This window comes from Ursus maritimus, unplaced genomic scaffold (genome assembly GCF_017311325.1).
Source record: "Ursus maritimus isolate PB19 unplaced genomic scaffold, ASM1731132v1 scaffold_9, whole genome shotgun sequence".
NCBI classification, from domain to species: domain Eukaryota; kingdom Metazoa; phylum Chordata; class Mammalia; order Carnivora; family Ursidae; genus Ursus; species Ursus maritimus.
This window is the reverse complement of record NW_024427107.1, coordinates 71,121,975-71,135,532: the sequence shown is the minus strand read 5'-3', so window position 1 is coordinate 71,135,532 and position 13,558 is coordinate 71,121,975. Positions and strand designations below refer to the sequence as shown.

At 52.1% G+C, this 13,558-nt stretch overlaps 1 protein-coding gene across 1 annotated transcript in view; it reads left to right on the top strand.

Moving 5' to 3' along the window:
- The window catches only part of KCNQ3 (potassium voltage-gated channel subfamily Q member 3), a 286,185-nt gene that overhangs the window by 243,795 nt on the left and 28,832 nt on the right, over positions 1-13,558 (top strand). Inside the window, exons 4-8 of the mRNA XM_040626033.1 lie at positions 1,432-1,604; positions 6,188-6,343; positions 7,581-7,691; positions 9,041-9,136; positions 10,418-10,512. Of these exons, the coding sequence (XP_040481967.1) occupies positions 1,432-1,604; positions 6,188-6,343; positions 7,581-7,691; positions 9,041-9,136; positions 10,418-10,512 (631 nt within the window). The remainder of the gene's footprint in view (positions 1-1,431; positions 1,605-6,187; positions 6,344-7,580; positions 7,692-9,040; positions 9,137-10,417; positions 10,513-13,558) is intronic.

Below are 13,558 nucleotides of genomic sequence, written 5' to 3'. Positions count from 1 at the left end.
GACCTCATCACCTCCCAGAGACCCTGACTCCTGAGCCCATCCCATTGGGGGCCAGGATCTCAGAAGCTGAATTTTGGGAGGACAAAACATACAGCCCATATCAACCCCAGTTTCCTCCCCTTCTTCTTCTGTCTTCCTTTCGAAGCAGACTTCTTTTTCTCTTTTGGAGAGTCCTATCCAGTGCTGACCAGAAGTCCTACGCACGCGTGGGTGCATGCGTGTGTGTGTGTGTGTGTGTGTGTGTGTGTATGTTGGCAGGGGGTGGGAGAGGTGACTTTATACCCAAATTTAGAGACTCTCACCCAGTTCGAAAACATCCTACTATTGTGTGGAGCCTGGGCCCTTCCAGGAAAAGAGGACTTCCCGTGGAACAGTCTCCAGTATTCCAAAAGGGGCTGATTTGACCGAGCTCTTGATCACCTCTCATCCCCAAATTTGCTTGACTATGGGGTCCCTTTTACCTGCTGACCCTCTGCAGTGTGGTGGGGAGATGGTTGGTGCAGATGTTGGGGCCACTGAAGGGAATAGGAGGAGACCAGGACATACTCTTCCGTCCTGGACTGTTGGCTTCAGGAGCCAGCTTGGTCCTTCCCGAAGCCCCTCATCCCCTCTGTGTCTCTGCTTTCAGTCACAGCTGTGGTGGAGGTTTCCACGTCACCTCTGGAGACCAGCATCCCACTTCATGGGTGGCCCTTATGTTTTACTGCAGTCTACCCCAGGGCCTTCCCCGAAGCCTTCTCTAACACCAGGCTGTGCAGCTCAGAACTGTGGGGGCATCAGCAACCCCAGGGGTGACTCTCCACCAGCAGGGGACGGGAGCCACCGGATAGAGGTCCCAGCTCCCATCTTCCAGAGTGACCCTCTTGGGAGATGCTCTGCCTGCTGCTCAGAGGCTGCTTATAACTCCCCTCACCTTGTCTCTGTCCCTCCCTGTGTCCCTCTCCCCTCTCTTATGCCTCCTGAGATGATCTCCCTGGGAATCGCCCACGGCCAAGGCCCTGACTTGGCACTGCTTTTAGGGGAAACCTGCCTTCAACAATGTCTGAGCTTCAGGCTTCTCCTCCAGGACCGGGGCATATTCCTGACCCTTCTGGGCCTGAGAGCGACCTTGCCATCCTGGGGGACCTCGGGGGAATCCCTTCCCTGGGATGGACAGTGAGTGCTGGAGCCTGACAGGCCGGCATCCAGACCCCGCCCCACCGCGTGCATCCGGCCCTGTAGCCTTGGGAAGAGGCACCCACGCTCAGGTTCTGTTTCCTCCTCTGTCGTGGGAGAATAATCCCGCCGACCACGTGCGACCCATGTCACGATTCCGGACAGCCGGACTCGGCGCCTGTGCGTCCGCAGGCGGCCAGCGCCTGTGATGGCGCCATTGCCTTCGCCTGACCTTCTTTTTCTTCTCCCCCGCCACCCCTCTGTCCTCCCTCCCAGACATCTTCGTGCTGATCGCCTCTGTGCCAGTGGTTGCCGTGGGAAACCAGGGCAATGTGCTGGCCACCTCCCTGCGCAGCCTGCGCTTCCTGCAGATCCTGCGCATGCTCCGGATGGACCGCAGGGGCGGCACGTGGAAGCTTCTGGGCTCGGCCATCTGCGCCCACAGCAAAGTAAGTGCCGCGGAGAAGCTGCCCCCCTTCCCCCCCCCCCCGTAACTTTCGGGGCATCCCCCTCCCTTACGACATCCCCAGAGGGTGCTCACTCTGCCACCACTGGTGACCATGACGATGACCATGATGAGGAGGGGGAGGGGGAGGAGGACGGCACCAGCAGGGGTGCCGCAGCGAGCACAAGCAGGCAGACCTGGGTTCAAGTTCTCGGCTCCACCGTGTGCCGACGACCGTGGCCAAGTCACTCAGCTCCCCTTGAGCCTCGGCTTCCTGATTTCTAAACTAAAGAGAATAACGGCTCTGCCTCCAGGTTGTTGAGGGGGTCACGGGGGCCTACAGAAGGTGGCACGGGATGGGAGGGAAAAGTTCAGGACTCACCCAGACTCCTGGGAGTCCAAACTCCACTGGTGGGACTCTGGGGATTTTCTGCAACCTCAGTGGGTCTTGGCTCCTGCATTTAGAAAATGAAGATGATAATGCGCTCATTTACTAGAGTGGAAAGACTTAGAAGTGCACTACTTTTATGAGCTGCCTCAATAGATAAAACGAGAACCCTTCTGGCTGCTCGCAGGAGAAGAGGTAGGTTTGAGTGCCTGGTAGATAGTCAGTGCTCATTAATGGTAGTGTTTATTACTCCAGATATGCTTTTCTTCACCAACAGTACGAATAAATACATAAAATGAAATACACGTGAAATACACGTGAAATACACGTGAAATACATCCGAAGTCCTTCACCTCACCATCCCGCACATGTGCGGCCTCTGACCCCAGACTCCGTGAGGTCAGAGCTTTCTTTCCAGAGTTCTCCACCTGACCTTCCACTCTTCTCAGAGGTCATGCAACACTGAAACTTCTATCCATGGAGCTGAGCTGAATCACGGCTCCGGTAGGAAATCAGGGCTGAAAATGGCTGGTTTCGATTCTCGTCCTGTGTTCCCTCAGATGGGAATAGAAAACAGTTGCCTATCTGCCAGGTAATTCCCAGAAAGAGATACGTCCATGCCACCACCAGACCCTACAACTGAGGTCAGGGGGGCAGACTTGCAGAGAAAATGACATCTCTGTGGTAGGAGACCAAAGGCAGAAAAAGCACATGCTGGTCAAGCTCTACCTGTCATTCTTCCCCCTTGGTCATCCCCCTTCTGAGCCTGGTGCTGTTCCTGAGCTGCACAGCGCCTGCCCAGCCAGCCTTCACTTCCGGGCCGGCTGTGGGTTTAGGAGGTGAGCACATGCCTGGGTTGGAGTCCCGCTTCCCCATTTATTAACTACAAGAACTTAGCCCAGTTCCTCCTCTAAGCCTGGTGAACGGGCACTTAGCCCTTTACTTCTTCATCCATTCATTCCAAACATGTGGACTCTGGGCCATGTTCCAGATTGACTCCTCTGGGAGACAGAGATGCAGAGTGGGAGGCCCAGTGTTGCACAGCGTTAGAGCTTCAAAGTTAGGATAAGGCCAGGCTGTGCTACCAGAATAAAGAAGCCCCAGAGTCTCTGCAACGTGGCACAAAAAAAGGTGGATGTCTTCTCACTCACTGGTGTTGGACGTGGGCTTGGTGGCCCTCGTCTGTCTTGAAAATAAGCGTTGAGTCACTGTGGCAGCAAAAAGGGGCCGGGAGCACCCTACAGAATGGATTTAAGGAACAGGCAGGAAGTTGCTGCCAGCTTTCCTCCACACTGGCTTCACCCCAACCCCGCAGCCCCCCAGCNNNCCAGCCCCGGTCTGACTGCAGGGAGGCTCAGGCGTGTGCAGGAGTCTGTGGGTATCGGGGAACGGCCCCGGGCTCTGCCACAGAGCTGCTGGCAAAAATCATGTAAAGTCAGAATTACCTCGAATAGCGTTTTAAATGACTGCAAAGCACAGAATTGGGACACATTTTCACTCCTCGTCAATGACCATTATGCTACGTCTTAATAATCCAGCACAGCCAGTTTTCCTGTGTGCTCATGAACAGACAACAATTTCCCTCGCTAAGCACCAGGTGAAACTTTTGACTCACATTCAGGGGCCAGAGGATACGAAACACTTAGGAACGCTAGAACCGTATTCAGCAAGGCGAAAGGCTCGCGCCCAGACGGCCACGGGGGAAGGACTTCTCCAATTCACCTTTGTCTTCTCCAAGCCTGGGCAGGGCAGACCCTCGCCAAAGGGAATAATCGGCAGGGGTGCCTGCATCGTCAAAACTAACCTCTCTGGGGGCGCCTGGGTGGCTCAGTCGTTAAGCGTCTGCCTTCGGCTCAGGGCGTGATCTCAGGATCCTGGGATCAAGCCCCGCATTGGGCTCCATGCTCTGCTGGGAGCCTGCTCTCTCTCTCCCACGCCCCCTGCTTGTGTTCCCTCTCTTGCTGGCTGGCTCTCTCTCTGTCAAATGAATAAATAAAAATCTTTAAAAACAAAAACAAAAACCTAACCTCTCTGGACTGTAAAGTGAATTCACGCAAAGGAGTGTGACGCCGTGGAGAAGCCAGACCTAAGCAGTGGGCATAGTAAGTGAGAGATTTAGAGAAAGCCTACTCAGGAAATAGTGAAAGCGGAAAGGACCTGGAGCTGAACTTGCTCTCATGGAATAAGGGAAAACTTCTGTAATGGAGGTGATACAAGTCTCAAGATGACCTGCCGTCCTTTGGTTCGTCCCATAAGGAAAGGAAGTGCAGGGACAGAGGCCAATCTGAGCAAAGGCACGGAGGGAGGCAGGACGCAAGCCCGAGATTCTGCGGACCCAGAAGGCCGGCTGCCTGGCTGCCGATGGTCAGAGAGATGAAGTATATTGGTATGAACAACTTTGTTCCTTGGGATGACTTGGCAGGAGCGTCAGGCCTCATTTCCAGGCTGTGTTGGCCAATAACCTTGACTTTGTTCTGCCCAGCCTACCATGCTGAACTTTGAAATTGGAACAGAATGAAAGAAATGGAAAGAGCCTTAGGGATTCTGTGGGTCAGGGTATTTGAAAACCTCGGTGATGTGTAGCTCTTTGCCATATCCTTGCACCATCCTTCCTATTCCTCAGCTTTGTTCTCTAAGCCAACTTGCTCTCATGCACCTACTCACACGTGTGATAATATCCACGAAATAAAGGTTTTAGGCTCATTTTAATTTATGCTGATTTTTAATATCACTTAAATCAGTATGTGACTCTTCAACATAAAAAGCCCCTGCCTTCTTCCTTCTATCAGGAGTACAGGGGTCACTTTCAAGAACTGTGATCCACTCCCTTCATTAAGAAAATAAAGAAACTGAAGGTGGGGCGGGGGGGCTAATTAGCCCAGGGCCACCGAGGAAATCAGGGCAGGGCTGGGTTCGCTCTGCCCGGCTAGCTCCCCCTGCTGTCGGTTTCCCAGTAGTGCTGAGCTTTGTCCTGGGTCTGCCCAGCTCTGGGTGGAATCAAGTCTCCCGAGTCCTGTGCCTTGTGTCGGAGGCAGGTGCCTGTTCCACCTACCTTCCTGCCTCCCTGTGAAGCCTCTTGGACTGCGATATCAAGGTCACCCGAAGACAGAAATCTTCTTCTCCTCTTCGACCATACACCCATTCTGTTAATAGTGGAAATACAGACTATATTATTATCACAAAGGCAAGAAACAACTACTGTTGGCGAGAATGTGGAGAAAAGGGACTCTTATGCTCTGTTGGTGGGAATGTAAACTGGTGCAGCCACTGTGGAAACCGTATGGAGGTTCCTCAAAAAACTGAAACCAAAATAAAAATAAAATAAAATAAAATAAAATAAAATAAAATAAAATAAAAAGTTGAAAACAGGCAATACCATATGATCCAATAATTCCACTACTGGGTATTTACGCAAAGAAAACAAAAGCAGTAATTCAAAAAGATACATGTACCCCTGTGTTTATTGGAGCATAATTTACAGTAGCCAAGATATGGAGGCCACCTAAGTATCTATCGATAGACAAATGGATAAGGAAAATGTGGCATGCGTACACAATGGAATATTACGCAGCCATAAAAAAGGACGAGACCCTGCCATTTGTGAGAACATGGATGGACATAGAGGATATTACGCTAAGTGAAATCAGTCAGACAGAAAGACAAATACCATATGATTCCACTCGTAAATGGAACCTAAAAACAATAGCAACCAACAAATGAACAAACAAAAAGCCGAAACAGACCTATAAAGACAGAGCACAAGCTGATGCTTGCCAGAGGGAAGAGGCTGGAGGACAAAATGGGTAAAGGGGAGTAGGAGATGCAGGTTTCCAGTCGTGGCATGAGTAAGTCATGGGAATAAAAGGCACAGCATAAGGAATACGGCCCATGCTACGGTACCAGCCTGTATGGGGGCGGATGGTGCCTGCACTTGTGGCGAGCACAGCACAATGTGTAAACTTGTTGACTCACTGTGTTGTCCCCCTGAAACTAATGCAACATCGTATGCCAACTATTTTCCAATTTAAAAAAAAGAAAAAGGAAGGAGGCAAGGCTCAGAGGTAAGGCTCAGAGAAGGTGTGTAACTTGCCCACAGTGACGGAGCTGGTAAACCAGCTGGAAAACCAGAGCTCTGTCCCCAGCCTCCAACCACGGACTTCCCAGTGACCCCTTCCCTTGTCCACGGCTTGCTCTCGCAGGAGCTCATCACCGCCTGGTACATTGGGTTCCTGACGCTCATCCTGTCTTCATTTCTCGTCTACCTGGTTGAGAAAGATGTGCCAGAGGTTGACGCACAAGGAGAAGAGATGAAGGAGGAATTTGAGACCTACGCAGATGCCCTTTGGTGGGGCCTGGTGAGTCACCATTGTGAAGGCCCCCCATGGGGACTGACGCTTAGAGAGAGGTGGAGGGCGTGGCATGGGAGGGCGCGGGTGGACAGCTGCATGTGGGCACAGGCCAGAGCTCCCTGTGCGGGGAATGCGCTTGGAATGGGCGTTTCCTTAGTGCTTGCAAGGGGTCAGGGCTGGGAACAGTCTGGGCCGGTGACCTCTGGGGCCCTTGCTCCATTAGCTGTAGGCTGTTATCAGCTAGGCCATGCACGTCCAGACGGACACAGCAGCAGAGTCACACAGGCGCACTCAGACCTTCAGACACACCTGGAGGCCCACGGCTCATACCCACGGGACATGTGATACTAAAGCTAGCATTTTTTTTTTTTTTTAAGAGAGAGCGTGAGCAGAGAGGGGCAGAGGGAGAAGGAGAGAGAGAATCCTTAAGCAGACTACCTGATGAGCACGGAGCCCGATGCAAGGCTCGATCTCATGTCCCTGAGATCATGACCTGAGCCGATATCAAGAGTCGGATGCTTAATTGACTGAGTCACCCAGGTGCCCCAAAGCTAGCGTTTTTTGAAGGCTTCCTTTGCTCCAGAGCATTGCTCTAAACACCTTACATTTATTAACATAGCTTAAATTCAAACAACTCCTATGATTAGCCCCTTTTTTTAAGATAGGGAAACTGAGGCATGAAGTGGTTAAGTAAGTAATTAATCCAAGAAAGATCTCTGAGCCACTTAGTGGGTGACCTGGGATTTGAACTCAGGCAGCTGGGCTCCAGAGGCCACACACTGGACCGCTCTGCTGTCCTGTCCTGCACATTCACGTGCACACCGTAACCTATGCTTGTAAACACACCAGGACTATACCACATGCATCAGTGCACACACGGGCACAGATGTGAGACGTGCACACGTAGGCACACAGTACATATCAGTACACTCGTCGGCACGCACACACTGGGAAACATGGCAAGACGCAAAATCACACGTATGTAAATATGCCAAGAGTGCACGTGCACGTGTTTGCAATGATTGAAGAATTTGTCGGCTGATCGACCCTAAGTAGGAAATCCTTAACTTAGAAACAGGCGTGGTCACGAGGCGCCCATAGAATTACGTGGCACCAGGTGCCTTTTCTTCCATGGGAAACACATCCCCAAGCAGTAAGAAAGGCTTACGGGTGGAGCTTGGCCCACGCGTCCCTGACCTCCCTTGCCCTGCAAAGGCCCACGTCTGACCTCTTCTCTCTCCAGATCACACTGGCCACCATCGGCTACGGAGACAAGACGCCCAAAACGTGGGAAGGCCGCCTGATTGCGGCCACCTTCTCCTTAATCGGTGTCTCCTTTTTCGCCCTTCCAGCAGTAAGTTCTCCAGCGTTCTCCCTAGTGTGACAGGCGGGACCCCTCCCCGCCCCCTGGCCCCAGCTGCACCTTCCAGGCTGTTCCACAGGCTAGGCAGCTCCGAGTCCCAGTCTCAAGTCTGCCTTCTTTAAGCTGACTTAGTCACCCCCCTCCTCCAGGCATAGCTCTGTGAAGGCATTCTGACCCGCACTGCATCCCCCTCACCCCCTCAGACCATGAGCTCCCTGGGGGCTGGGAGTATGTCTCCCACCCACGTCTCCCCAGCACCTTGCATATGGCGGGTCCTTCGTCTACAGGAGCTCCCTTCCCTTGTCCTACCATTTTGTTTACTGGCTTAGGTAAAAAAGAAAAAAAAAATGTATCTCCCTCAAGAGTGACTACTTGACCCATGATAGAATATCCTCCCCAAAGCCCAGTCCCGTAAGCGTAATAATACTCAACAAAAGTCGTAGAAAGAAAGCTCTTGTTGGATTTACCGTGTGCTGGACTCATGCCAAACGCTTTACTTACATCGTCTCATTTAATCTCATTTAATGCCAACATGGTGCATTTGGTGAGTTTTTATCACCGTCGTCCAGAAGAGAAAAGCGAGGCTCAGTTAGGTCAGTCTTCCACGATCACAGGGCTGTTGGGTTGTGGGCTCGGGCTCTTAATCACGAAGCTGGAAAGAACCTTCTTATGGGGCAAGTCCGTGTCCACCGCCTTCATCTCCCAGACCTGGCCTTGGTGATATTCTCCTTCCACATTCCCTATTTTGTCTGTTTTTCCTAAGCTTCCTGACCTTGGGCTTGTGACCTTTGTGAATCTCAGTTTCCTCTTCTGGAACAGGTCGGGGGCTGTGGGGGTGCTACATGGTCTCAAAGCTCTCCCAACTTGAAAAGGGAGTGCTTCTACCCAGGTAATCCACATGCAAGTCTGACCTGGAAATCAAAACAGGTCACGGTTCTGGGAAATTCCAGTAAAAGTCTTAAGTGACCATTTCAGCAGCTAAAATATTTTTTACATTCCATTAGCATTTACTGGGCATCTGCTCTGTGTCATGCTTCTTGCCAAACGGCTCCGATACATGGCTTCAGTTTTTGCTTAACGAAATTATGAGGAAGGTGCTATGAGCCCACTTCCCTGCGGAGGAAGTTGAGGTGCAGTAGATAAGAGGCTTGCCCGGGCTGTCCCCTCTGAAAAGTGGCAGAGTCAGGAGCTGAAACCAGGCCTTCCTGACATCAAGGCTCCACATAACCCAGCAACCTACTCCCTGGAAGAGAAGAAAGAAGGCTTCATGGCCCTGGGAGTGGGGGTGGGGCACCCAGAGAGGCCAGCGGGACTGACCCGGGCCTGACTTCTCCCTCTAGGGCATCCTGGGGTCAGGACTGGCACTCAAGGTACAGGAACAGCACCGGCAGAAGCACTTTGAGAAAAGAAGGAAGCCGGCCGCTGAACTCATTCAGGTCTGTGTGCCTGGGGAGGAACGGGATCGGGACTGAGCTCCCGCGTTCGTATCTGTGTGTGCTTGTGCAGTGGTGGGCATGCCTGGGGCTGGGGATGGGACCCGGAACCATGCTTGCTTATAGATGGCTATGGATGTTCCCGTGGTGATCTTTTGACCTGTCTTCGTGGCGTGAACATGACCATCCCGACACTCTCCCATCCAGATTCTAAGCCAAGCGAGAAAGGGTCACAAGACTCCAACAGGAACCAAGCAAGCCATTGGCTGTTTTACTAGCACTATTGGAGTGGAGAATTTGACTTGAGCCTGAGTCCATACTAGGCTTCTCCCCTTCCACTTCCCACCCTGTCCTGACCTGGAGACCCACGAGGAAGAGCCAGGCTAGAGTCCAGGTGCATAGCTAGTCGGCTACAAGGAGACATGGCCCCTCATATCTGCCGAGGACGGAGAACCCATAAGCCAAGAGAGGAGGAGACACCTTACATGTGCTCACTATTGGGCAGTTGGCCCATTTGTCCTTCCCAATAGACCATGTCGCACCAGTAGGTGTTGGACGCCCGGCAACTCCATCATTCCCGCACCGTGGGCTGGAGGACGGGGAGGACAGCGCGAGCTGGGGAGGAAGGCAGAAGTGCTCCTGCTCATGGTTTTGTGGGTTGTTGAGAGCACAGAGAAGAGGAGGGTGGGGTACCCTGACTACAGCTGCGTGGGACACAGTTTGTACGTGACCGCCCACCGTGAACTTGCAGCCAGTGTATCGAAGGTCCCTGTGGGTCTGTGGGTCTGACACTGGATGGTGCACGATGTTATCCTACCTAATACAGTACCATGGCCAGTGCCCGTCTCCACGCGTCTGCTCCATTATCTCCCAAGCCCCCGACCGTCGCGGTAGTCCTGAAGTTCTAGTACATTAGAATGGAAACTTCGTCTCCACGGACGTCTCTTGCACCCAAACTGGCACCTGTTGAAGGAGTCTCAGAGAAACATGCGGCAAGAGCAACCCCTGTTCCTTCTGCGGATTCTATACCGAACCTTCCACTGCATTTCTCCACACCCCCGCCCCAGCAGAACCAGTTAGGGCTCCAAGAGGATGGGTCAAGGAAGGATTTCTTCCCAAAGGAGCTACAAAAGCCAGGAAACCTGGCTTCCCCGCATGTCGCCTCAGTGCATATACTTAAACTCTTAGGAGTCGAGGGCTTCGCAAACGTTTGCATGCTGTGGGATTCTGCGTGAGCGTGGCAGTGCTCTCTGGTGACCCCAGCCCCTCATTTCTCCCCCTCAGGCTGCCTGGAGGTATTATGCTACCAACCCCAACAGGATTGATCTTGTGGCGACTTGGCGGTTCTATGAATCAGTCGTCTCTTTTCCGTTCTTCAGGCAAGTGGCGACCTGTCTGCGTGCTCCGGGGGCGACTGGCCATCCCTCCTGTGGTCTGTATTTGTGCCTGTGGTTTTATCGTCTCTTGGAGAACGGGGCGTGGTTCCCAGTGTGTGCCCCCTAGTAGAATCATCTGGGAGCTTAAATAATTCCAATGCGTGGGCCACACCCAGGCTAGATGAGAACGGCCAAGAGTGGGGTCCAGGCACCTGGATCGTCGTCAGCTCCCCAGGTGACCCCACCAGGGGTTGCCATCTAGACCGTGTGGAGTGGCTGACAAGGGAATGTCCGACCACTGTTTGAGCAGGGCCGGTGTCTGAGGAAGTGGGGAGCCAGCGCAGTGGGCCTCGCGAGCCGTTCTGGATGCTCCCCCCCCCGCGCCCCCGCCCGGCCGTGGTCTGTACGCACAGACTCTTCTGGCTACTGGGAACAGATAGGCAGGAGAAGCAGCGGGAGGAATCCTCCAGTGACCCAGAGATGTTGTTTTGTGTTCTCAGAGGTGGGAGGTTAAATTAAAGGCCTCAGGGGCATCTGGGTGGTGCAGTCGGTTAAGCGTCTGACTCTTGATTTTGGCTCAGGTCATGAAGGATCTCAGGGTCCTGAGATGGAGCCCAGGTCAGGCTCCATGCTCAGTGGGGAGTCTCCTTGTCCCTGTGCCCCTCCCCCAGCTTGTGCGCGCGCGCTCTCTCTCTCTCTCTCAAATAGATAAAATCTAAATAAATAAGTAGTTTAATTAATTAATTAATTGTCTCAGGAGAAAAATAGAAAGCTCTGCCCATGGCCAGCCCCTGTGAAAAGGAAGAGGGAAGTTAATAGTCACTGGATATCCAAGAGATCTGAGTTCAGGCTTCGTTCACTCCTCACAGGCCCCTTTTAGGAGAGGCCAGAGGCCCTCAAACGCTCGGGTGTATAAAAATCAGCAGACGACTGTGGAAATGCGGGCCGTGCACCTGCCTTCAGCCATTTCAGCGTAAAGCATCTTGGACAGACGCCCCAGGGCTAGTCTGACAGAGTGGCTCATGTCTGCTCCTGGAGCCAGGCTGAGAGGTCGGGGCACCAGGCTCCTCTCACAGTGGGGCAAGCTGGGGTTCAGAATCTTCGGACATTTTGGCCAATGCCAGCCATATCAAGAGGCCCCCGAAGCCCGTGGCCTTTTCACTACTTGGGCTACTAAAACAGACCAAGCCTCACCCCTCTCCAGGTTTTTGTTTGTTTTCAGATTTTATTGATTTATTTGAGAGAGAGAGTGAGCAAGAGAGACAGAGCACAGGAGCAGGGGCAGAGGGAGAGGGAGAAGCAGCCTCCCCGCTGAGCAGAGAGCCTGACATGGGACTTGATCCTAGGACCCCGAGATCACAACCTGAGCCGAAGGCAGACACTTAACCGACTGAGCCACCCAGGCACCCCCTCTCTAGGTTTTAGATACTACAATCCTGAGACGGGACTAACAGTGCGTGGATGCAATGTGGAACCATCATACTTCCTGGGTTCCGAGGAAGAGTAGAGGGACACCAGCCTCACCCCTGGAGCTGGGCCCGGCTCTGAAGTGCATATCTGCCATAACCGTTTGATTTCACGGGCCATACTATGACCCAACACTAGCCGAGTGGCCCCTCCATCCCCAGCTCACTCTCCCACTCACTTATCACAGGACCTACATCCAGTCCCTTCACCCCCATCACCAGATTGTGGCACAGATTTAAGGAGATCCCAGAGATCTGGGTTCCACTGGCTCGTTTCCCTGCCTAAAACCCTCCAATGGGTGACCGAGACAATGAAAATAAAATCCACAGCCTGACCATGAGCGACAGAGCCCGATGGCAAAGAGAAACCATTTGAGCCCGAGTATGACATGATCAGATCCGTGTTTCAGGAAAATGACAGGAAGGGTATGGAGGTAGATGGGACAGGCTCAAGATTCTAGGCAAGGAGATCAGCTAGCAAAGCCTGCAGCATTCAGGGTGAGAGCAAGCCACGGCTTAGACCAAGGTAGGAGCTCGAGACGGGCGGGGCAGGGAGGGAATAAGCAGAGGGAGGATGTCAGGGAGTTACCAGTGGCAGAGGCCTTAGGGAGAGAGGAGAATCAAGGCTTCCATAAACGAATGATGGAGTTTGGGTTTAGGGACTGGGTCTCCTCATCCGCAGTTAGAGTCACTGGCTCAGAAGAGGGTCCCTGTGGTTCCTTCAATTCTAAAGTTCTTTTTTGCCATCATCATTTCTGTTTAGGGATGACATCAGTCTTCTTTTGGGTGGCAGGAGTCTTCGAAGGGGCAGGGGGCCTCCCTTGAAAAGGACAGAGTGACCTTGGACTTGGAGGCAAGAACAGGTGCAACCACTCTGAGTGCAGAACCAAGATGATTTCCGTTTGCTGTGCAGCCCAAGGTCTTGGCAAGAGGCCCATTCTTTTGGGGTGATTTATTATAAATAAGGCATTGTCCTGGCTGTCAGAGACTTGGAGGAATACATTGTACTGCAGACAGCTGCTGTGATATGGGAATGGCTTTTAAACTGAGAGAGAACATTCATTTCTTTCTCTTTCTTTCTTTCTTTCTTTCTTTTATTTCTTTCTTTCTTTCTTCAAGGACAAAAGTATAAAGTCAGTAGAGAGGTTCACTTAGCAACCATTTTGAAACAAGGTAGTCCCTTGGGAAAAGAATGTCCCTGAATTTCAGCCCACTCTCTATATTTCATGGTAAAGCTGTCCTCACCTGCCTCCTACAGGTTTTTTGTCTTTTGTTTATGCTTTTCTAAAAAAAAAAAAAATAACTTTATTATGTTTCATTTACTCTAAAAAGTACTTTTGAAAGTGAACAATTCAGTGGTTTTTTAGTATATTCACATAGTTGGGCCTTGACCACCACTGTCTAATTCCAGAACATTTTATTGCCCCAGAAAGAAACCCTGTCCCCATTAGGAGTTATCCTGGTGCCCCCTTTCCCCCAGTCCCTGCAAACGCTAATCTATTTTCTGTCTCTATTCTATCTATTCCGGACTTTTCGTATAGAAATGGAATCTTATAGTATGTGGTCATTGAGGTATGGTTTCT